This window comes from Ictalurus punctatus, chromosome 17 (genome assembly GCF_001660625.3).
Source record: "Ictalurus punctatus breed USDA103 chromosome 17, Coco_2.0, whole genome shotgun sequence".
NCBI lineage: Eukaryota > Metazoa > Chordata > Actinopteri > Siluriformes > Ictaluridae > Ictalurus > Ictalurus punctatus.
In genome coordinates, this window is record NC_030432.2 from 6,498,531 (window position 1) to 6,524,464 (window position 25,934).

General features: G+C 41.5%; 1 protein-coding gene across 3 annotated transcripts; it reads left to right on the forward strand.

The window, feature by feature from the left end:
* On the forward strand, positions 1 to 25,934 carry med13b (mediator complex subunit 13b). Of its 3 annotated transcripts, none has more exons than XM_017490973.3 (30): positions 1 to 790; positions 2,188 to 2,422; positions 5,318 to 5,486; positions 7,217 to 7,362; positions 10,613 to 10,810; positions 10,917 to 11,108; positions 11,302 to 11,461; positions 11,549 to 11,656; positions 11,851 to 12,510; positions 12,828 to 13,035; positions 15,009 to 15,039; positions 15,182 to 15,303; positions 15,525 to 15,615; positions 15,901 to 16,109; positions 16,211 to 16,410; positions 17,026 to 17,921; positions 18,061 to 18,228; positions 18,325 to 18,548; positions 18,668 to 18,860; positions 20,094 to 20,460; positions 20,551 to 20,767; positions 20,875 to 21,066; positions 21,576 to 21,799; positions 21,888 to 22,030; positions 22,623 to 22,781; positions 23,158 to 23,316; positions 23,412 to 23,563; positions 23,745 to 23,909; positions 24,086 to 24,186; positions 25,059 to 25,934. In XM_017490973.3, the coding sequence occupies exons 1-30, from the start codon at positions 725 to 727 to the stop codon at positions 25,189 to 25,191; spliced, it is 6,288 nt and encodes a 2,095-aa protein (XP_017346462.1). In that variant the 5' UTR covers positions 1 to 724; the 3' UTR covers positions 25,192 to 25,934. The 3 variants fall into 3 exon arrangements, with proteins under 3 accessions (XP_017346462.1, XP_053543232.1, XP_017346461.1); XM_017490972.3 differs by having other exon boundaries at positions 2 to 790; positions 23,403 to 23,563; XM_053687257.1 differs by having other exon boundaries at positions 20,094 to 20,767; positions 23,403 to 23,563.

The window sequence follows — 25,934 nt, forward strand, 5'->3', positions numbered from 1 at the left end:
GCTACAGAGTTTGTCCCTGTGGCCGCCATTAAAGGATACAGACCCATGTAGCTATTCAAACAGAAAAAAACAGCAAGACATTGATGAGAAAGCGGACAATGTTTCGCGTTTTAAACGATTTTGCATTTTGGCTTTTAATTCATATTTAATGGGCATTTTCTAATGTGAACACCTTCTTGTGAAGACCGAGAAAATATTAGGGATTTTTTTTGTAACTGAACACTTTTTTTTTTTTTTTTTTTACTGGACTTGACTGGCTGGGCTGCCAAACGGTTAGCCAGCTAGCTAACGTTAGCTAGCTTGTTAGCTAACGCTAGTGGGTTGGCTAGCTAGCCGTCCAGATACTCTGATGCTAAGTGAGGGGGGAGGGGGAATTACCTCGAACAATTTTATTTACGTTGTTTTTATCGGGTGTTTTTTTTTAACAAATAGAAAACGGAACGGTATTTCGCAGAACCGGGTACTCTTTTAGAGCCGCTTATATTTGTTTTCCACCGCGGCTAAGTAACTAAAGCGAATGTTGCTGAGTTCAACAAGAGACTGGAGGATTTGAATAGTTAGCTCGCTAGCAGCTAAACTTGCCCGAGACGCGTCTTGACGGCTGATTTGTTTGCGGAGCTGCTCTGCTGGAGTTTATACTCAGCCAGCCACAAAACACACGAACACACTAAAAAAATCTGTTCCTTTGCTGTGAAATGATGGCGAGATTGGCTTCACCGTGAAGATGAGTTCTTGTTTTGTACCCAACGGGGCGAGCCTGGAGGACTGCCACTCCAACCTATTTTGTCTGGTAAGAGATTTAACCGAGCTAAAGCTAAACTGCGGCTAAAGCCAATTCCAGCTAGCTGGCCAGCTACTCCAGACTAGCTTCCTCGAAGTAGCGGCCCAGGCCTGTTGAGCTACTCACTGCTGTCTGAACCAAGTAAATAATCTTGCTCGGTTTGAAAATCAAACCCAGCTATGTCTCTACAGCTCGTACTCACAACATACACTTGCCTTTGTTTGGTTTCATGTTTTTTTTAAGTTTGAATATTATCGTTTGTATTGCGTGTAAAGTTAGCACCGCTAATCTAGCTGTTGCTAGTATGTCGGTAGTAAACAATGTCACAACTATCTGGAGTTAGAAGTTGAAGGTTGTAATTACTCATAAATAACAGCCTGGTAGAACAATACCAACAATATATGTGTTACTATTCGTTAGTAAATCAGATTGAACGTTTGGAGTCTAATCTAATGTCAGTTTGGATTTCTATCAGTTTGGCCAGTGATCTTTCCTGTTAAAACCTCCATGCATGATTTTGTAATATATATATTTATATGTATGTTTTGAAATCTTTAAATATTGTTGAGCGTTCACCTAAAATGCACGTCACGAAAGCTTAAAATTGAATTGGATTAAATATATCTATTTTCTCTGTTAATCTTCAAATCAACGCTAGTAAGCGAGCTAGCATAACTAGCCATCAATCAGACAGAATAGGAGTAAGGCCTACATGTATGTGTGTGTTCTCTGCTCTGCTAACCTGATCAGCTTTTATATAACACTGTGCTTTGGTGTTTACATCGTGTTTAGGCAGCGTTTGACTGACAGCAAGTTTCTTTTGCGGTGTATTGCCTGTCGTCTTACAGAGTTGGGTAGTGACCTCTGCACTGCTCAGCGTAATACCGATATGATCTGATTACTCTGTTGATATTTACATCCTTTCTCAAGTAGAAAAGAAATCCATTCTTGCACAGAGAGCAGAGTATTTCCTGGCGATAATTGAAAACTTTTCCAGTCAGATGGTCTTGTATAACTGGATTTAGGCCCTGGCAGGCAGTGGTATGATGATGATGCTCTGGGTTTCAGGAAAAGTGTAATCATTCTAACCATAGGGCTACCCCCCCCCCCCCCCCCCCTAATCTTCTGCCTATTTTTATATTATTAAATGTTCATGCACAGCCTCGTGCTCATGCATGTTTACTCGCAGTGCACAGTTCGATGGGAATGCGTTCTGGTTACATCAATAAATACTACTTGCAGGCGCATGTTCGTTAAACGTTACTGCATAGTCCTCTGGAAGGGTGTGTGTGATTGTTTTTTTTTGTTGTTTTCAGGATCTACGTACAACATTTGTTAAAATTTACAGCATTGTCGTTGACTTTTCTGTCCTAACAATATGTATGTTTTTCTGTCTCTGACCTCAGGCTGACCTCACAGGCATCAAATGGAAGTGCTTTGTATGGCAAGGCCCCACATCTTCACCCATCGTCTTCCCTGTGACTGAGGAAGACCCCATCCTGTGCAGCTTCAGCCGGTGCCTAAAGGCGGACGTGTTGAGCGTGTGGCGGCGGCACCAGACGCCCGGACGCCGAGAGCTCTGGCTCTTCTGGTGGGGCGACGATCCCAACTTTGCCGAGCTCATCCACCACGAGCTTTCGAGTAGGTTCTCGAACTTTCTTCATATCGCAGCTCCTAATACTTATCTCGCACTAAAAAAACACACACATCACCATTTGGCCTCCTGTTATATTCCTAATGTTTCATAGCTTGGCATTATTAATGTCTTCAATTCCATTTTTGGATACGATTGTGAACATTGTAGTGATTTAAAAGCTCTGTTACATTTTATATATGAAACGATGAGCTAAAATAAGTGTTTTTCTGTTCATCTTTAAATCAGTATTAGTTCGCCTTACTCTCTACCTCATGAGAAAGTCATGTGGCTGGCATCGTATTGCGAGGGAGGGGGTCAGGAGAATGTACGTTTATGTAGAAGGTGTTGGAGAGGCCACAACATGTACTGCAGTTGTAAATGTGTGAAGTCGTCCTCATCGAGTTTAGGTTCTGGAAACGGCTCGTGTGTATTTGCGCTCGCTTGCTAGTCGGATCATGTTTCTCGTTGCAGCTGGGCTCGGCGCACAGTGACGTGTTGAGAAATGATGCTGAGTGGTTACTGTTTGTTACACAGGAGCTCTGATGATTAAACACTTGTACTTCTGCGTCCACATATTTGTGAACACATGAGGGCGTTGTACATGGGCGGTTGCATAGGTGTCTGCCTTGCATTTCACGTGGATATGTCCACTAGAGGGCAGAAAGAAAGAAAAGAACCAAATCAAGTTTTACATTTCACTACAGAGCGAACTGAGTAGGGAATAAAGTACTCTGCGAGATAATACTGACCATGCCTACTAGTTGTGGCTTTTAAATGACTAATAGCTGTGCTGTTAGGTAGTGAAGGTGACCAGGTAATTGACGGTTTGGGATTTTTCAGATACTCTTTAAAAACTTATTAAAAGAGAATGCTACTTAGGCATCGATCACCTTGCATCGATAGTAATAGGAATTATTATTTCATGAAGTAATAAGCAGTTGCATCCGTGCAACACCAAAACATTAGCTTGGCTAAATAAAATAAAACAATATGGATTGCTTAGTTATGTGTGGGCATGCTTTGTGCCTGACAAGCAGAGCGCTGCACACACCCCCCCCCCCCCCCCCCCCCCCTTCTTTTTTGTGTGTGTTCTTGGCAGCAATTTCCAGATGCTTGGTGATCATTATAGTACTAGGTTTCCAGTCAGATTTAACAATTGGACCTAAAAAAGGCAGCCTGCTTTATGAGCACATTATTCCTGTGCAGGACCGTGAGATGGCGTGCAATCTGTAAAGGTGAGTTTAGTTATTTAAGGAGTAAAAACATTTCTAATACTGCTGAAAGTAGATCTGTCAATTTCATTGTATTCAGATAATCATAGTGGGATGATTTTAATCAGAGACGCAAGTCGGTTGACGCACAGCACTGTAGACGCGTGCAGTGAGCCGTTCAGATTCGGTAGGTGAGTGTGTCATCCTCTTGGTGCACCTCTTACCCATAATCCTTCTCTCTCCGGTGCATCACAAATTCAGTGCGGAAGTATAAACTTATTTTAGCTTTCTTTGTATTTTACCACAGGAAACCGTTTTAGTAGAAAGAGAACTTTGATCTTGTTTCCAGTTTTAGGCAACATTTTGTTCCTGTTTATCAAATAAATTTACAAAACCTAAGAACCTGGTGGCTATGTGGAGAATATGATTAATAGATTCTAGAATTGCAACAACCTTCTGTGAGTGTGTGTGTTTTTGTTTTTTCTTTTTCATTGGCTGGATCATGACAGATGTACATGATTTAATGCTTTGGTGGTTATAATCCTGTAACATTGATTAGAAGTGCAGAGATGTTAACTGTGTGTTCACCCTAGCAGGTGACGAAGTGACAGATGGCTATAACTTTCCTGCGAGTTTGCTTCACAGCCCTGCAATTCTGCGGACAACAGTCAACACTGAATTACCTAGTATTATGCAAATCCAAGTATCAAACCAAATCCAAATAATTGTGTGAACTCCCCCAGTTTTCAATGTTCACAACTTTCCAAACTATGTTTTTATAGGAGTAAGAGCTTATAATCAGATCCTACAATCATTGATCTTATCCTGGGTTTTTTCTACAGTGCTTATATATTAGGTATGATTTTTTTTTTTTTCCTTTTAAGATTAGGTGCAGTGGTTTCAGTATTTGAATGATTCACACCCACGCTCTGACCTGAAGATCTACGGTGACCTGTAGAGTCTATAAAATGACTGACAGTAGAGTAGGCACATCCAAACCTAAACAAGCACTCCAGACCAGAAGTCCATTTTCCAAACAGGATTTAATATACTTGTGCTAAGGCCACAACTTAATTCATTATTGCTTTTTTTAAAACATATATTGCGGGTTATTTGTGAGAAAGGAATAAAAAAAAAAATGACTTGCACCTTTTAAACACATTTTAGACAAACGTCAGTCAGCATTATGTATAAATTAGACAGATCATTGTATATTGTAGATACTTTTTATGGGGGGAACCTACTATTTTATTTAAAAAAAAAAAAAAAAAAATTTATGGAAATTTGGAGAACTGGACAGTGCATGTAATCGCTACACATCCACAGGTGCAATGTAATACATTTTTAGGTAATACTATAAACCACCATAACATATGATTTCCATTGATTATCCACTGCAGTTAATGAAGAAGTGAAATAAAATGTTACGTGTTGATTTTTTCCCTGGTGATTTACTTGTTAAATTGCTAAACAATTATTCTGATGCAGTGAGGGGGAACTTTTGTGCCGGGCTTCAAGCATATAGACCTATATAATTAGGGGAATTATAACTAAAAAGCAAGGTTATGCAACATGACAAAATAATTATAACAAGCAGACAGCACTGGAACAGTACTAATAGCCACTTGTCGGAGTTAGGACATCTTTGGTGAAACAGACATTAAGCTTTTAATGTTTTTCCTTTGTTAGGTAATGAAGACGGTGTGTGGGAAAGCGGTTTGACGTACGAGTGCCGCACACTGCTCTTCAAAGCCATCCACAACCTGCTGGAGCGCTGCCTCATGAACCGCTGCTTTGTGCGCATCGGCAAGTGGTTTGTCAAACCCTACGAGAAAGATGAGAAGCCCATCAACAAGAGGTAACGCATCTCTCAGCATTGTGGAAACAATTGCGGGGTTTTTTATGTGTGGGTGGGTGGGTGTGTGTGTGTGTGCTTTTGTTTGTTTCTTTATTATGAGGTTTTCCCCCCTCCCTGCTGCATTAAGCATTATGACTAAAAAAGTCAAATTGCGTTCGGCTGCTGGCACAGTAGGGCACAGTTTCTCATCTGGAAGCCATATATCTCTCTGTATCCCCCCTGTGATCACTCGGTGTGTTTGTGTCTTGGGTTTCTCACTGGACTTTTTAGCAGAATCATCTGGTTTTGGTACGTCAAGTGCATGGAATCTCTTAAATCCTAGCCAAATTAACTAGGGAAGCAGGGTTCAGTGTTCAGTCTAGGTAATTTGCTCCCTCAAGACTGAGCTGTTGTGCTGTGTTTACGGTTTTGACAATGTGTCAAAAATAGCCCCTTGGCCTCCTGCTGTGCGCTGGGTGTACTGGCTGGGCCGAAGTGGCTGTTATCTATGTCTGCACTTGAAAATGTGACTGATTTCACCCATGTTGCCCTTAACAATTTACTGCTTTTTGTTTACGTTTTAAAATAAACCATGTACGCTTGGTGGAAAAGAAAACCTTTACACCTTTCCTCGTAATATCGGTGCCTTAATTTGCCCGGGTATGAGCAATTGTAAGTTTTTCCGAACACTCTCCACTAGTACCTCAGGCCGACCATTTTGAAGCGGTTTGAGTTCTTCAGCTAGACAACGAACAGATGACATAGGATGATGTCAGGCTGTGTTAAACACCACAGGGCTGTGTGCAGGCTTAGAAGTGCCATCTGTTGGTGTGGAGTTTGATGGTGAGTTGGTAGCATGCCTTAATGACACTCCACTGAGTGCTCAGCAGTCGTATGAGGAATGTGCACACTTGATTTTCCCCATTCAGCATAATGTCCCGGCTCTCTCATTACCTGGGTTGTGATTCATGGTCTTATTTTGTGTCTCTTCCACCCAGTGGATTTTAGCCTTTTGTTGTGTACTTCTTTCCGTTGGACTGTAAATGTAAAAAGAATCCCCGTCATGTGTAAAATAGGTCGTGACGGAGTGTTCAGAATTGTGACAGCATTTGGTGTGCCCCAGGCTGTTTAGCCTAATAGATTACAATAATTGAAATACAGTAAAATGGGCTGAGGCTTATAGGGGTTTCAGGACAGTCTTGACCGTGTTCTAGCAGATTGTGACTTAAATCTATTATGGCTTTTTTTTTAATGCCATGATTTCTCAAAACAACAACAGAAAACTGGAAGCTCTGTGTGATCTTGCAAGGCTCAGAGAACACCATAAACAAAATTGTGGTTTGGATGGCACATTTTCATATTGCAAGCTTCCGCAATATTAAAAAGATCTGTATTGCGAGAAGGATTAACAGTGTGTTTCATAGTGCAAGCTTAACTTGAGTTAATAAGTCACTCAAATTTAACTGGAATTATGCACCTGAAGACTAGTGACGTCTCTGGGCCTTTAGGAGAAACTCCTATTACTGCTGATGTCTGTTTTATGTTGAGGGTGTTTAATTATAAAGGCCTTTTGGTTAAGGATTTAATTTGCTGAAGTCAGTCAGTTTGCCTGTATAACTCCAGCACCTCACTTCTTAACATGTACTGTAGGTAGCACCATTCACTTTCTCACCGTGGCTGTAAAAATTCTGGTAACTTCAGATAACCTCAGTGCTAATTCTCATCTCTTTTTGTTCTCTGGCTCTTCAAAGCGAGCATCTTTCCTGTTCCTTCACCTTCTTCTTGCATGGAGACAACAACGTCTGTACCAGCGTGGAGATCAACCAGCATCAGCCTGTCTACTTGCTGAGCGAGGAACACCTGACTCAGGCCCAGCACAGCAGCAGCCCAGTGCAAGGTGAGGTCATGCATTTCGGCTCGGCAGCATGATGCCAAACGCTACGTTTCTGCTCGGCAGGTCGGTTTAAGCCGGTGCTTTTTTTGGCTAGCATTTATAGCATTGATTAAAAAAAGAAAATGGAAGTGTGTGTGTGTGTAGGCTGCACATGGGAATCACAGGAACTGATGGATAAGCTGTTTACACCACATAGTTTAAAACGTTATACTAAAGTAATATTGATGTTGCTGACTGCTCTAACCCAAGTCTGTCCTTGTAACTCATTGACTAACTGAAAGTCCACAGCAGAGAGAGAGACATCAAATTTGTAAACAACCATTTCTTGATTAATTGGCTCAAACGTGGGGCATAAAAACACTTGCATATTTAAAATGAGTGCTGTTTGGGAACTATATTTCTGAGTCCATAAAAGTGATTAGTCTAGAGCTGCAACAACGAATCGATAATAATTGATTATGAAAATCGTTGTCAACGAATCTCGTTATCGAGTAGTTAGTCTGCGTGCAGCACGAGGTGCGTTTACTGTTACTGAGGCGTGTTATTTACATGCCTCAGGGAGTAAATACTAAAGCTGTGTCCCAAATGAAGTACTATACACTTGCACTATGCACTGCATCCTCTACCGTCTATGAATTTTAGAAAGGTAATATCGTCTCAAATGGAACACTAGCGCTTTTTTGTACTAACTGCAAGTATAAGTTGCTTCCTAGTCAATGGCGCATGATGTCATACACACATAATGTAACGCCGCTAGCTTTAGCAGATACCTAGCGTCACAGACAATGACTTTCTTCAGTTTACTGTTTGTCAGCGTTACCTTTTATAAAAAGTAGTGCGTAAATACTGTTGTATAATATAAACTTGTATATTCAGTTATATTACATAAGATTTTTATGCATTATTTTTATGGCTGCACAAAAAGCACTGAATTAAACTACTGTCCTCAATGAATAATATATATTTTGGTGTGTGTGTGTGTATTGGGTTATTTTCAGTTTTATACAATTGGACAAACAGTTGTGTAAAGTTTTAGTCTGAAGTTTATTTTTGTAACACTCTGTGGATTTTATTTTAAACAAACAAATAAAATGGTACTGAAAGTTTGCGCCCCCCCTCCAAATCTGATCAATTAAAATCGGCCAACTAATCGATTAATAATCGATTTTAGGTGTTTTGTTTGTTTGGTTTAGGGAGGTTGCTTTTTAGAATTACTGTCTTGCTATGAAAAGTCCAAAACATTAAACAGTGTGACCTTAATCAGCAGGCAGTAATCAGTAGAGGTGTATACAGATACACTATGGCCAAAAGTATGTGGACACCTGAGTATTGAACATCCGTTCTAAAACCATGGGTATTAATATAGAGTCGTCCGCCCTTCGCTACTTTAACAGCTTCCACTTTTCTGAGAAGTTATTTAGCTAGATTTTGGAGCACGGCCGTGGAGATTTGCCCAGTCACCCACGAGAGGTCAGGCATGTTGAGTTTGCGTTCCGATTTACCCTGTATGTGTTCAGTCGGGTTGAGGACAGGGTTCTGTGTCACTTCTTGCGTTCCAACCTCAGCAAATCACATCTTTATGAAGCTCACTATGAGCAGCTTCTAGATCACGTCTATATATTTGTTCGACATCAGCCTATACAGTTGTGTGCTTCTAACCTTGTTTTGGGATGGGCCACATATGGGTGTGATGAGCAGGTGTCTGCAAACTTTTGGCCATATAGTGTATATGCAGTTCAGTGCTGTGTATCCTAAATCTAGGTGAGAATGTTTCTCTGTTATTTTTTGTTGTCTCCTTGAAGGCCTACAGCTGTCAATATGTTGGCAAGCTTGTGGGGTTTTTTTCTTCTTTCCTTGAGCTCAAGGGCATAGTAATGACAGAGTTACAGCATCCTGCTGATTCTTCTGGGACTCTTGCCTTCTCTGCTGCTAGTAATTAACTCAGTACAGGCTCACTCTAACACTGATGAAAACTTACAACTACTCCACTTCACTGTTCCCTTTACCTGGTGCTCATTTAACTAACCTGTGGGGATTGTACTCATTTTAGTTTTCTCTGAGCTTCAGATATGGCAGCGTAAATAATTTCATCAGATATCTCACAGCAAGACAATGTATGAGCATCCTCAGATATGTTTCGCGTTAAAGAGCTCTGCACTGGTGATTGGGGTGTTTATTCTGCAGCTCAATAACCGATGCATTAACTCCCAGATGGTTTGTCCTCTGTAGTCACACATTCATCATTAGTCTCTCTGGGGGCATTATAGGCGGTTATATAAGCATTTTATGCTTATAGGCTTAGCCAAATGCAGCTCATGTCGCATCCAATCAAAACAAGCTCAGTCCCTCAGTATTCATTTCCCACCTTACTGCTACCAAATGTTATTTTAATGAACCTTCATGAAAGTGGAAATGTTTTACTTAAAAGATTTACTAGAGCTACCAAAACACTTCTTTGTAAATGCTTCACAAATGTGTACACGTGTGTACTTCAGAATTATTAACACCCTTCAAGAAAAAAGTGTTGCATAAAAAAAAAGCACATGCACAGTAAGCTCAAACATACAGAAGCATAGGGGGAAACTATTCACACAGTTTTTAAGAAGTTCAAGGTCTTTAACAAAACACTGGTTTCTAAATTATTAGAACTTTTACAATGAATGTTTTGTGAAAAGAATAACTTTTCCTGTAATGTCTGAGTAGGTTGGAGACACTTGGAGAGGGATCTTGATCCATGCCTCCATGCAGCACCTTTTGAAGAGCCTTTAATTTCTTAGGTTCTGTGCCAATGACACTTTGTATTAGGCTTGCTGCGATAGTTGGTGTTACCAGTGTTTGGGCTACACATTGATTACATCACTTGCCCATCGCAGCACCGCCCCCACCGTCGTGTTGCCTTTTTATACTAATAAAATCATTTAGTTCGGTTAGAGAACGGACGCTACAATTAAAAACTGAATGCATCTGCTCAATTCAGCACAGACCAGCAGGTGTCAGACTTCATTTAGCTTTAGTGAGGTGAGCTGACTGACAACACGGTGGTGGAAGATTTGGTTTCAAAACTTCTATGTTTGATATAAGCGAGTTTGTAATTGTACTGTTTTGTAGTTGTTGTGTTTTTCATTAAGAATAATAATGAACCCACCATTTAAGGAATTGACGCCCCCGGATTGCCACTAATTCGAAAGTGAAATGCGCGTGGCCGCATGGGCATCTAATCGACTCTAATTCAACAATGTTTTAATTTTTCCAGTCATTCTCAGTCCATATGGTCTGAACGGGACACTTACGGGCCAGTCCTTTAAGCTTTCTGATCCGCCGACACAAAAGTTAATAGAAGAGTGGAAGCAGTTTTATCCCATTGGCCCCAACACCAAGGAGACCCCAGAAGACAAGTTGGACGACTTGGACTGGGAAGATGATTCGTTGGCTGCTGTGGAGGTTCTTGTCGGTATGGCACAAATATTACTACAGTTTGAGGATTCAGGGCATCTGGTATATTAAAAGTTTAGTTGAATTTGGTTTTGATCATCGTGTTTGTGTGTTTTCTTTCTCAGCTGGAGTCAGGATGGTGTACCCGGCGTGCTTGGTGCTTGTAGCCCAGTCGGATATTCCGGCCCCGGCCGCAGCGAGCTCCTCCGGCGCTATGATTACCCCGGGAGGACATCATAGTCACGGCGCACACCGAGAATCTGCACTCTCCTCAGTTACGCTCACTCCTCCAACTTCACCAGAGGAGGCTCAAAAAGGTAGGATTGTAGAATAGCCAGAGAAGGCTGCAATATATATATATGTGTGTGTGTGTATATGTATGTATGTATGTATGTATGTATGTATGTATGTATTTATTTATTTTTGCTGTTATTAGTAAACATGGTTTCCTTAGATTTTAGCACAAAATATCTGCAGTGATTATTTTACTTTTTTCTTCCTTTACTGTAGTTTCTCAGCCTGCTCCGAGGTGGACAAAGATTTCCTCAGCAGCTGATGGCTTCAGCTTGGACAGTACTAGTCATCATGGGGGTAAAGTTCCTCGCAAGTTGGCCAGTCATTTGTTGGAGGCAGTGTGGCAGGAATGCAATGTCAACCGTGCTCAGAACAAGTATGACCTTAATCTTTTCTGTCCTCGTATTTCTGCTGGAAAATCAGGTACATGCTTCATCATGTATGTTGGTGAATTTTTTTACAGGAGAAAGTTCTCAGCTATAGCCAGTGGTGTATGTGAGGAGGAGATGGACAAAGCTGGTGTTTGGGATTTTGTTGAACGCTATCAAAGGATGCAGTGCAATTGCTCAAGGTATAGATAACATATATGCTTCTCAAAGAATTATCGAAATTACTTAATATTTGGGTTCTCTACACACCGGCATTCATTTTTATCTCAAATCAGAATGTGGTTGTTTGTGGTTTATTACATTTTACTTGTAAGTGAATTTAAATTAGGAAAAGTCAACTGAAATACAGTTTCTGGCTTCCCTTTTTTCCTTACAGACATAAGAACCTGAAGCAACGTACGAGTAACACTCCTGGACTTCCCCTCCCTGCTGGCCAGCCCTCTCAACTCCCCTCCAAATACAAAGTGGCAGAGAAACCAGAGAAAGCAGAGAAGCAGCAGAAGAGGCCTCAAACGCCCTTCCACCACCGCAGCTCTGTGGGTGAGGACTTGAGCCTGGAGCCAGACGAAAGAAGCAGCCATTATCGTGCCCTTCACCATGGGGATGTTGAGACAAGCAAAACTCAAACCCTGCACACATCATCCAGAGACATGGTTGGCTCACCTCAGCCTCCACCGCTCAGCCCACATCCCTGTGAACGAGAGGAAGACACACCAGCAGAGCTGAAACGCTCTTCCACCCCACTTCATCAACAGTTCTACCCTCCCTCTTCTTCTGAGGCCTGCCTTCTACCTTCGAAAAGCCCAGATCGCGCTTCCTTTGACCCTTTGACCTCGGAGTATACTACAGCTTACCCAGACTCTCTGGAACCCACAGTGTATGTTGGCTCAGCCATCAGCCCCAACGAGGACACGAGCCACAACCCTTGGAGGTACTTCAGACTCCCTGGCAAAAGAAATATGGACCTTCATCCTCCTCAGCTTCCTCTGGACAGACTGAAGCAGGACAGCCTGGACAGCGCTGTTTCTGTCACAGAGTAAGCACAAACTAATTTAGGCCTGTGGTTTCACTGTGTTCTTCTCCACATTGTTATATCTTGCTTTGTTATAAGTAAGGTTTGCTTGGTTTTGCTAACAAGTGGCTCAGTGACTTTTTCAGTGACCGGCTTTCGCAGCTAATTGTTTATTAACACGTCGTAGCACTCGTGTCGTTTCCTTATTACAGTATAATAAGCAGCTGGCAACCTCAAATAGGCCAAAATGCACTGGGTTTAATGTTTCCTCAAAAAATTTAATGTGCAGCGTAAATTTCTGATTTGCGGGGTATTTTTTTTTTTTTTTTTTCGGTTCACAGGATGATGGCTTCCTCTGCGACTCTGAAGGTGTCAGAGGAGCGGGTGAAGATGTACATTCAGAAGAAGAACCAGTATCTCTCGGTATCTGGGTGCGATGGAGAGCAGGAGCAGGATAAAGATCCCTACGCTTTTGTGGAGGGAGATGAGGAGTTCTCTTTCACTGATAAGGAGAAGAGGCCTGGAGCAGAACCTGCAAAGAGAAACAAGGTCAACAAGTCAAGCAATACTTTAGTTGCTAGTTTTCATTCAATAATGCAAATCACGAGTTTATCCTTCCACACACAGCCTAGTCATGGCAGAGTAAGTACACTGGGTTGACATGCAGGGGCGTTATTTAATGCTTTTTTTTTTTGACCCCACATTGTTTCCTTACTTACTGCCATTTTAAACAGGTATTTATCTACAGTCCTTAAATTACAGCAGAATTTTTATTAACATTTTTATATCAAATTTGCCCAAAATTCAGTATTAGAAGTGAAGCTCTTGATTTCTAGCTGGGGAGCTCAATTAAAACTGATTAGTCATCTACACTACCCGTCAAAAGTTTAGACACGCTCGTTCTTTATTTTTTCCACATTTTAGAAAAATAATAGTCATCAAAACTCTGGGGTGACACAAATGGAACTGTGGGAATTATGTTGTGTTAAAAAATCCCAAATGAATCAAAATAATTTAGTATTTTAGCATCTTCAAAAGTAGACGCCATTTTTGCCTAGAATTTCCAGAAATCTTAACCGATTTCTTGAGGAATTTCCCTGAGATGTTTTTTAAACAGTATTAAAGGAGTTCACACCTAGGCTGGACACTTATCGGCTGCTTTTCAGAATATTTCGCTCCAAGTCATCCATTTAAAAAAAAAAAAAAATTAAATAAAATGGTATTTTTTTTTAATGAAAGAAATTAAAATGTTTGCACAATTATATTTAATATAATTAATTAAATTATATTTTTGCCAACAACACAGATTTCAAACATTTAATCACACGCCTTCAGATCAAAAGGTTTTTAAGATCATGAGAAACATTTCAGTTTCAAGTGTCTCAAAACTTTTGACTGGTAGTGTATAATCTGACAGATCTGGTGGTAGGTAAATGAATCAGACCTAAGACTTTAAATCTTGCTCCAGATTAAACAGTGGTTGATATTTTCAAATGCAAATGCAAGCAGACCTGGTAGATATTTACAATAATGATCTAAATTACACGGGTCAAACCGCACAGTGTCTGTAAAACTTGAGGGCTGTTGGGCCAGCTGTATTTACAAAACAAGCCACTTAAAACATGACATAAGGTCGTGGTACAGTGAATAAATCTTAGATTAAGGCTACATTTTCCTTTGGAGAGAGATCGAGAGCACATAGTCCTATTTTGAATATTATCCAAACTCCAAATTGACCCTCCTGGCTCCTTACTTTTCAAAGCACAACAACTGAGACAAACCTCGGTCTGAGATGTAGTAATAGCATCTCAGTTTGGGCATGCATGGAGGAAAGATTGCACAACCGAATCATTTACACCGGGCTAAAAATACTGCGCTGAAAAGACTTCGACGCGAGACCGATACGACATGATACACTACGGAAGGTGGCAAGTGGCAGTGTGAGCTTTTCAATGTGTCTTAATGTACTTCAAGAAATAAAATTAGGCCAACTTAATACTGAAAATGTCGTAATTGAAAAAATATCAGTATTGTGTGATTATTTAAAAAAAAAATAAAAATAAAAAACATGACAAGATTTTCGGTCATAACGCCAGCTCTACTTAGACACGTCTAAGATGTTCAACAGTGTAAGTGGGCAACTGATATAGGTAATAGCCAGTGACTGAGTTGGAGTAGTAAGTAGGCCATAGGTGGAGGTGGCGGCTAAGCTTTTTCACGTAAAAAATCCCTATTCTTGCGAGTAAAAGGCACAAACAAGTTGGACAAAATGCAGTATGTCCTGCTCCACCTTTCTTTGTGTCAAGTGATTGTGATGAAAATTGCGCAATTCCTCTTCAGTTCCCACAGTCCATACTCAACTCAAGTGCACCACTGATAGCAAGCTAGAAGTGAATTTTTGCTGCAGAAAAGAAAGCAATAGGATTTCATATATTGCGTACTTGCTAGATTTCAAAAACCCCAAATGAATTGTTGGCATTGTCTATAGGTTTTGTTGATCGATTTTAATTTGACTCTTTCAGAGGGACGATGGTAGCACGTCTTCAACCGATGGTGCGTATGCTTGACATTTTCTTGTAATAACTTGATGCTGAACAAAGCACTTTAAATCTTTTTTCTTTTTTTTCTTTTTTTAATCCTGTCAATATTTGTAAGAATGCCTCTACATTTGATTGCTATTTGTTTGTCACCACAGACACTCACGGCTCAGCCTGCAGTAAGCCTCTCCCCTCCACCAGCCTAATACATGAGACCGACCTGGCTGTGTCAATAAATGATCTGGATAATCTCTTCAACTCGGATGAAGATGAGCTTACGGTCAGTAGGCCCCTTGCACGTTTCCCGTGAGCCATAGCTCAGTTTGGCCTTTCATATCCACTGTGTTTATTAAACATTCAGACTGCCCTTGCTTTCTTATTACACCATTCTCATAAGGCTCTGCATAGTTTCTGTTCTGCAGTGTTACGCGTAGTGTACGTGGTGTTATGGCGTGTGCGCAGGTGAACATTAGCTTTCTTTGCTTTTCTTGTTCTCGGCAGCCTGGAGCCAGGAAAACTGGGAGTGGAGCAGAGGAGAAATTTGGTGGCAAGGAGCCCAAACCAGCAGCAGCAGACACTCTGTCATGTTTAAGTATGTCAGTTAAACGTTAGCTGTATTCGGAGTCCAATGTCAAGTAAATTACTTGTATATGTATCATAAAAGTTCTGAATGAAAACTACTTGTTTGGGGAAGCATTTTAATTGGAATTAAAACTGAAGTTTTCCACAGAAAATAGTCAAAACAGCTGGACTGGACTGTTAATACAGAGAAGATATTGCTTTGAAAATGCATTGGCTCAAAATTGTAGAGTTCCTCTCATTCAGAAATGTAATAATGTGTGTGTGTGTGTGTGTGTGTGTGTGTGTGTGTGTGTAGGTGCTGCAGATCTACACCAGATGTTTCCAACACCTCCGTCTCTCGAGCAACACATCATGGGCTTCTCCCCCATGAACATGGGTAGTAAGGACTGTGGTTCTGTGGAAACTGGGGCAGGATTCACTCTGGCAGATGGGCCATTGCTCATTGGAACTTTTAAAATGGAGGTGGAGGAAGGCCTCTGCAGCCCCAAGCCCTCAGAGATCAAGGTGAGGACCACCGTTGATAGAAACTGAAAACACTATTTATTGATTTATATTATATAATAGTGCTGAAATTGTGTTTTTTCTTTTTTTTTTTTTCTTTTCAGGATTTCTCATTTGTATTTAAGCCAGATCCTAGTCAGGTTTTCGTGGGCAGCTCTCTGTACGCTCCCTTAAAGACACTTCCTAGTCAATGCCTGATTTCCCTCAAGCTGCCGGAGGAGTGTGTCTACCGGCCCAGCTGGACTGTCGGCAAACTGGAGATGCTGCAGCCAGTGCCTGCCATGTCTTTCCTTGGCAAGGACAGGTAAATTACTGTTCAGGAATGTGGCAGTTGCATCACGAGAACAGGTAGTCAGTTTACAGGGAGTCTGTGAGTCCTTAAAAAGTCTTAAAATGTCTTAAATCCCTTAATGTAAAATTAAGGCCTTAATTAGTATGATAATGTCTCAAATTCATGTTTCAAAGGTCTTAAAAATGCGACTGAACCGACACTGTAAAGAAGATTTTTATTTTATTTTCGCTGTTGCCAACTAAAAGGCCATAACCCATCTCCCTATATTTTTTTACTAACTTGGAAAGTCATGGAAAAGAAATACTGGATTTATTTTTAATTTCACTGTTTGAGCAAATGGTAATGCAAAAGGATACTTGCTAGTCTCCTATACGTCTGTAGCAGTGTACCCTGCTATTTTAGTTTATTTAAACCCATTTTTGATACAAAAATTGTTCACGAATGACCCTTGTCTCACAGAAGGCACAAGTTAGCTTTTACCCTCTTCAGTGTTGCTAATGGTTGGGAATGACTTAGGATAAATTAGGGGTAGTAATTTAAAAAAACAACCAAAAAAAAACTAACTAATTCTACTTGTTAGTAAGCAGCATGTGTGATATAATTGTTCGCTCGTGTATGTTTTCACAGTAACATTCCTAGTGTAGGCAGTGCCATGGAGCTGCAAGACTACACACAAACATACACCCCTCAGACCCACACCCCTATCCAGTCCAGCAGCGCCCCGCCTAGCAACAGCGGTGCAGGTATCCTACCATCACCAGCCACGCCGCGCTTTTCAGCACCCACACCGAGGACACCACGTACCCCCCGCACCCCGCGTGGCCCTGCTAGCGCCCAGGGCTCGATGAAATACGACAACTCTGACCTGTATTCTCCCGCCTCCACCCCATCCACCCTCAGGCCTCTCAGCTCGGTGGAACCAGCTACAGCGCCATCGGTGCCTGAGGCCCACAGCCTCTATGTCACGCTCATCCTCTCCGACTCAACCATGAACTTGTTTAAAGACTGTAATTTTGACAGTTGCTGTGTGTGCGTGTGCAACATGAACATCAAGGGTGCTGACGCAGGTGTTTACATTAGTGACACAGGCCTGGATTCGCAATACTCCACCACAGAAACTTGCTCCTGTGGCTTCAGTGCCGTCGTCAACCGACGCTACGCAAATGGCGCTGGCCTCTTTCTTGAGGATGAGCTAGACGTTGTGGGCAGGGGCACAGATGCTGGCCGAGAAGCAGAAAAGCACCTGGAAGCACAGCGGCATACTTCCTCAGTACACCTCCAAGACGAGCTCCTCCTTCTGTTGCAGGAGCAGTGCTCCAACCCCTTTCCCGCTCTGTGCATGCCAGAGCCCAGGGTCGGCTTGGTACCAAGGCCGCCTCGGCGCCTGGAGGAGAGGGACTACTGCAGTGACTGCTACCTGGCACTGGAGCATGGTCGTCAGTTCATGGACAACATGTCTGGAGGGAAAGTAGATGAAACGTTGGTCAAGAACTCGTGTTTGCACTCCTGGGCCAATCGTAATGGTAAAATCTAGTTTGCTTTAATAATCTAGCGGTTACAAATAATACCATAGGAGTAGCTTAAAATAGAACGGTACCTTGATCAAAATTCAGTTTATTATGAACGTGGTCAGAACCTTTGTTCTCTCCTTTTTTCTTTCAGCCATGGATGTGAGCTTGCTGTTTTCTCAGGATGTGCTAAGGATGTTACTGTCTCTGCAGCCTGTGCTGCAGGACGCCATCCAGAAGAAGCGATCTGTGCGCTCCTGGGGTGTCCAGGGTCCCCTTACTTGGCAGCAGTTCCACAAGATGGCTGGCAGGGGATCTTATGGTATGCTTGGTGGATACACCTCTTTTTTTGTGTGTGTGTGTGGCACAAATCCGTCAACTTGTTTGGCTAACATTCTTTATCTCTCCATCCATTCAGGTACGGATGAATCTCCTGAGCCGTTACCCATACCGACGTTCCTAGTCGGTTATGAGTATGACTTTGTGGTTCTGTCACCTTTTGTCCTGCCCTATTGGGAGAAGCTGCTACTGGACCCCTTTGGTTCTCAGAGAGATGTCGGCTACGTGGTGGTGTGTCCTGACAACGAGACTCTGCTGACTGGTGCTAAAACTTTCTTCAGAGACTTGACTGCAGTCTATGAGGTAAACACAGTGTAATCTGTTTGGATGGAGATAGCGACAGATTGATATATTTTTTTGCATTTAGCATTTCACTGGACCTGTATATAATATTGGTTAATGTATTATTCCTCATTGTGCAGGCGTGTCGGCTTGGGCAGCACAAGCCCATCTGCAAGGCCCACGCTGATGGGATAGTAACAGTGAGTACTGCTGGCTTGAGACCTCAGGCAGAGCAACCGCTCAGTGACTGGTTCTTCAAAATGTGCAACACCATCAACAACGACTCCATAACAAAACTTAAACTCTACGCACAAGTGTGCCGGCATGACTTGGGTATGATTTCTTGATCATTTTTTTATCCCACGTGCTTTGTCTTTGTATTTTCAGGATTTCAGTTGACGTCTATATATCTTTATAATTTTCTATTCAAGGTTAGGATTTTTCTGACTCAAACTTAAGGCGGAGGTGGTCCCAAGGCACACCTATATCGTGTTGATTACTATATAGTCACGCCAGCATCACAGCCAACTTGCAAAGTTACTTTGAACAGAGCAGCATAGTTTTACTGTCAGTGTATTTTTGCTAGGCTGATATTGACCCTGGGTTCACAGTAACGAGCAACTCGTCGCTCATTTTGCTTGTAGTTTATCTCTTGAGAGTGCGTATCAACTGCTACTGTTGTCATGTGTGGGTGTGTGCACTTCCCAGGGTTTTAGTAGTAGGCAAAATGTATGGCCTACTGCCTAATATACGATGTAAACAATTACGCTCACCAGCGCTCCTTCCAAACTTTTTTTTTTTTTCATAATGTCTCTATACACATTTAATAAGAGGCTGTTCATGACCGGTTAAGATATCACATCATTAAAAACAGTAAAACAAACTTAATAGTGATCTGAAAAGACATCAAAAAAGCCTCTCTCTCTACCACATCAGTCACATACACTACCTGTCAAAAGTTTGGAGTCACTCGACTGAAGTGTTTCTCATGATCTGGAAAAACCTTTTGATCTGAAGGTGTATGATTAAAAGTTTGAAATTGGTGATGTAGACCAAAATATAACCGCTTTCTAATGAAAGAAATTAATAACGTTTTAATTACAAAAAAAAAAAAAATTTGAACGGATGACTTGGAGCGAAATATTCCTAAAAGCAGCCGTTAAGTGTCCAGCGTAGGTGTGAACTCCTTTAATACTGTTTAAAAAGCATCTCGGGGAAATTCCTCAAGAAATCGGTCGAGAAAATGCCAAGAATTAATTTCTGGAAATTCTAGGCAAAAAGGGGGTCTACTTTGATAGAATGTTGAAAGATAGATGATAAAATATTATATTATTTTGATTTTTTTTTTATCACAACTAAATTCCCATAGTTCCATTTGTGTTCTTCCAGAGTTTTGATGACTTTTATTATTATCCTGAAATGTGGAAAAAATAAAGAATGGGTGTGTCTAAACTTTTGACGGGTAGTGTATATACAAAATGAATAATCAGCTGTTTCCTTGTCAGTTCTTAATGTGGACATGAGGCATGTAATCTGTAATATTTTGCAATTCTTTCATCTCTTCAGCTCCATACCTGGCAGCCCAGTCTTTAGACAGCTCCTTGCTCTCTCAGCGGAACCCTTCGTCGTCCTCCTCCTCCACCTCAACAGTTTCACAACCTGCCAGCTCCAGCAGCACCTCCACAGGCCCTCAGAACACCTCCACTGTCACCAGCACCTCCACAGCCAGCACTAACAGCAGCACTGCAGCACCCACCTCTGCCACCTCCTCAAACTCTCAGGGTTTGGGAGGCTTAGGATCTAATAAGCCTAGTTCTCTCCCTCCCTTTGGCGCGCAAGGAATTCAGCATGCTGGAGCCCAGAACACAGGCACTATAGGGGATGGCCCATCAGCCATGAGCCAGCCGCAGGCTCCTCCTGAGCCCCCTGAGAGGTACACTGTTCTCCTAAAACATTGCTGCTTAAGAGGTATATCAATCCCAGAGCCTCCAGTTGATATGAGCATTGCCTTATTTTTTCACAGCACTATGGAGAGGGACAAAGTGGGAGTGCCAACAGATGGAGACTCCCATGCTGTCAGCTACCCTCCTGCTATAGTGGTCTACATAGTGGACCCGTTTAGCTATGAGGAGACGAGCAGAGGCTGCAACTCTAGCATGTGGAGTCTGGGACTCCTCTACTGCTATATGGAGATGCTGCAGTTTTTGCCTCCTCATATACGGAATGCCGTGTCTGTGCAAGTGAGTTGAATGTGTTCGTCTGTGTGTCGGTGTGTTTTTTTTTAAAATACATTTTGCAACTAATTATTATTAAACACTAAAAATGATGTGCTGTTTTTGTTTTGCAGGTGGTTCCCTGCCAGTATCTGCTGCAGCCGGTACGGAGTGAGGAGAGGCATATGTATGCCCAGCATTTGAAGTCCCTGGCTTTCTCTGTGTACACACAGTGCAGGAGGCCTCTCCCAAACTCCACAAATGTCAAAACACTAACAGGTTTTGGCCCTGGACTTGCCATAGACACTGCGTTACAGAGCTCCGAGGTATGTTGCGTCTGATTTCCTAGCACAACAGATTTCCAGCTTGGTTGTCTACAGTTTTATAGATATTATTTACTGTGCTAACAGGGTCTTTTATATTTATTTGTATTCTGTAGGCAAGTTTCAGGTGGCTATTATTAGGGTCGCATATATACTTACTTACTCACATTTATATCCGGTTCAAGATACTTGGCTTCCTCAATTATTTATTAAACACAATCAATTAGATATTTAACTCTCTACCTCTAACTGCCTATTTGACTCCATACTGCTCTGACATTTGTTTAGACATTTATTTAGAGTATAGTTGTCTATTTATTTATTTATTTATTTATTTGTTTATTTATTTATTTTATATATAGGTTAGGATTAGAGTTGTTATTTTGGAGGGTTATTATTTGCTTATTTTCAATGCGAGTTCATTTCAAGTGCATTAAACCCGTTCTGTACTTTGGTCGAGTACCACTATTGACCAAATATTGAGTCAAGTACTCCTTTTTGCCGTCATCCAGAGGGCAGAGTTTGTGCGTCTCTACACACCACCGTTCGTCCTGGCTCCAGTGAAGGACAAGCAGACAGAGTTGGGTGAGACCTTTGGCGAGGCAGCTCAAAAACACAACGTCCTCTTTGTGGCCTACTGTTTATCTCATGACCAACGCTGGCTGCTGGCCAGTTGCACCGACCAGTACGGAGAGCTGCTGGAGACTTGCATCATCAGCATAGACGTGCCCAACCGGTCAGTACTCAAAGAAATGGTCTTTTCTATTTTGCGATTTCTGTAGTTGATTCTGTTTCACTGAGAGAACTTTCGCTTCTATATTCAGAGCCCGGAGGAAAAAGGGCTCGGCCCGTCGACTTGGCCTTCAGAAGCTCTGGGAGTGGTGTGTGAGCCTGGTGCAGGTGACCTCACTGCCTTGGCGAGTCGTGATTGGTCGGCTTGGTAGAATGGGTCACGGGGAGTTGCAAGGTAGATAACTTTATCACATACCTTATTTCTGTTTCACATGCAGGGTTTTCAGAGGGCTTAGGTGTGCTGTCTGGGCTCCGGGGGATGGTGGTGGTGGTGGTGGAGTTAGGGAGGTGTTTGAAATTATTCGAAGGAAATTTTATGTTTTTTTCATTTCTTTTTTTTTTTTTTTTTTTTCATGCTGTTTTTGACCATTATCCTTACCATATTTGTGACAGAAAGCTGGCAGCACTTATTTTACTTACAGTCAAAAGTCTATTCATTTCAAGTCGATGGTTGTAACTACCATCCCAAAGTGATGGTACAGAAAAATATCTTTCTCATTTGTACGTCGCTTTGGATATAAGCGTCTGCTAAGTGAATAAATGTAAATGTAAATATCCCATCAGTTGTTTGATTAGCTTGGCGATGAGCATGTGACACACACCAATAACACAAATGCATGTCCAATCACTGATTACTCATTGCTGTTTCCAGTTTACCTTTCCATTTGAGATAAAGCCACACTAAGCCTTCTATGGTAGGGGAAACCCTGCACATGTCATATTGTTGTTCACACTTTTTAATTTACTGTCTACTTAATATCCAACAGATTGGAGCATCCTGCTAAGCAGGCGTAACCTGCAGTCTCTGAGTCGCCGCTTGAAGGAAATGTGCAGGATGTGTGGCATCTCATCAGCAGACAGTCCCAGCATTCTTAGTGCCTGCTTAGTTGCACTAGAGCCTCAGGCAACATTTGTCATTATGCCAGGTGGGATCTATATGAAGTATTTTAGCTGAAAGGAAAAGAAATGCTTAGAATCTTGCAAGCTTTGCAGTCAGCCAGAGTAGCACAAGCACAAAAATCCAGGCCACAGAACAACAATGGTGTATTATTAAATCCCTGTGAGAAAAGCCTGAAAACCATTTATTTCCTTAGTTGTGTTTGTCTCTTATGTTTAGTTGATTGATTATATATTAACATTAATACTAGTTCCAGGAGTCTGCAGCCTAAAGGCATGCAAGAAAAAAAAAAGAATCCTTATTATTCAGTTTTTTGGTTTTTTTCCCAAATTAGGATTTAATGACCTCTGCTAAATAATTAGCCATGACATTTCTCTAACTATCTCCTCTTTGCCCATTTGTAGACTCTGTGTCTACTGGTTCCGTGTTTGGTCGTAGCACTGCTCTGAACATGCAGACATCACAGCTGAACACACCTCAGGACACCTCTTGCACCCACATATTGGTGTTCCCCACCTCTGCTGTAGTCCAGGTCATTGACACGCCTTTCAATCCCATTCACGGTCAGTCTCTCATACACACTCATGGCCCTCACAACTTCAGCTGTCGTTGTTCTTGTTCAGTTCCTTAATCGGTCATCTCTTCCCAGATGCATCAGACGCCATGGGCGGTATGGATGTGATCCTGGACTTGCTTGTGTCCGAGAACGACGTAGACCCTGACCTCATTAATATATTACCCAATTCTCCAACCACCTCCCCAGTGCACTCGCCTGGCTCACACTACCACCACGGAGGAGACGGCAGCAAGGTTCCCTTCTTAACTTAGCTCTATATATTATGTTCTCAATGATCTAATTCTTTACATGTTTTTGATAACTGATTAAAGAAACAGTCTCCGGAGTGTACTCACTATAACCTTGGCAAAAAAAATGAAGCGAACGAGCTACGGAACACCATTTTGCTCATGGGTTTGTGTTTGTGTCCCTCAGGGCCAGAGTACAGACCGCATGGAGTCTCACGATGAAACTCCCAACATCCTGCAGCAGCCAATGGCACTGGGTTACTTTGTGTCCACAGCCAAAGCAGGGCCGTTGCCCGAATGGTTTTGGTCCTCCTGCCCTCAGGCCAAGAACCAGTGCCCCCTCTTCCTGAAGGTTAGTAAAAAAAAAATTATGAAACTTGAGAGGCTTTACATTTTGGTTATTGATTGTGGCATCCTTCAGACACAGCATTGAGGCGGGCAAATTCAGGACGCTACAGGCTCACATATTTACAAATATGAGGAGCATCACTGGTAGGTGTATACGACTTGTGATATTCTGTTTTCCAGGCGTCTTTACACCTGCACGTTTCCTCAGTGCAGTCTGACGAGCTGCTGCACAGTAAACACTCCCACCCTCTCGACTCCAACCACACCTCAGATGTGCTCAGGTAAATTATTTGCTTAACGTCATATTCAACACCATGTTAAAGACTGATTATCCGATCATCTCATTAATCTACTTGTTTATCTCGTAAATCCAATTGAATTGAAAGTATCTCTGAGAATACTCATCCTGAAATTGCTAGACTAAAATGTGTTGTCTTTGGCACAATTAACAGTCTGGACGTGAAAATTTAGTGCCGCATTTCTCCCCTGCAATATCGGAAAACACTTGACTTACCCATCCTTAAGGTTCTATGGTTTTAAGTTTCTATAAAGTACTCAGTACTCTGACTGTAATGATCTTGTAATGGGGATGGATATATATATATATATATATATATATATATATATATAATATTATTACACACACACACACACACACACACACACATACATAGTGCCATATAAATGTGTAAAACAGTTCATAAAAATCAACTAAAGGTTCCCAGGTTCTTTGCTGAACACTTACTTGAGTAATTACTTTACTACTACACCTTGAAAATCCAAACATTTTCTTGAGGTAACACAGGCTAATTATAATCTCATCTATGAACAAATTAATGATATATTCGTAGTATCATGTTATTAAATGAATTTGGTAAATCTAGCCATTGGTATTCCCCTGAATGGGCCAAAGGTTTACAAACATGATCACTTCAGCAGAGGCCGAGTGTCGTGCGTCCTACCAAATGAGAAACACCGTTTTCCACGCTAGGAAGATGCTGCTACAGCATTTGATTGTTCCTTTTTGATCAAAAACCTTTTGGCCAGTGGCCGACAACGATGTCTGTAATTTTCCTAATGAATCTCTGTGCATCCCTGATAAGCTGTGTATTAGGCAGCTGAGGTAAATGTTTTGCTTCTGCTTGTTGTTTAGGTTTGTCCTGGAGCAGTACAACGCCCTCTCCTGGCTAACCTGTGACCCTGCCACGCAAGACCGCCGCTCTTGTCTCCCTGTGCACTTTGTGGTGCTTAACCAGATGTACAACTTCATCATGAACGTGCTATAAAATCAGCACTGCTACCGCAGACCGTAGCACACATCACACAGTCGGTCTGGGCACTTGGGAAGTGCAGGGATACATTAGCATTGCCAAGAGTCCATCTCAAAAACAACTGGAGCTAAAGGGACTTAGTCTACTGAAATGTTCTTTTTACTGACCTGATATTTTGGTCTGGGTAAGATCTTTTGCAAATGAAATGCCTGCATATATCTTATTTATTGTACGTTTTTAAATGTGTAATTTCTTAATCTTTTTATATATATATATATATATATATATATATATATATATATATATATATATATATATATATATATATATATATATATATAACATCTGAAGGTACACGTTGCCTTCCTATCAAATTAAAAATGCTCTAATATGTATGTAATTGTCTTAATTGCAAGGCAAGAACTGACAAGTGTATTTGCAGTAGGTTGCATTTAGAGAAGTATTTTCTGAGAGTGGACAGACAATTTTTATTGCCATGATGTACAAATGAAGTATGCTGAAGCTTGTTCTTAGCCTTGTGTGGTGGAAACTGCAGGATAGGCTGTAGTTGCAGAATACCTGTACAGCGATTTAATGTGTTCAAATAAGAGAACAAGAGATACATTGTCAAATTATATATTTTATATCAGATTTAGAGAATTGTGTGTGTAAATATCTATATAAAATGTGTACATACAATCTTGTGCCGCTATGAATGGTGCAGCCAATTTTAGGAATAAAGTGCGTCAACATGAAAA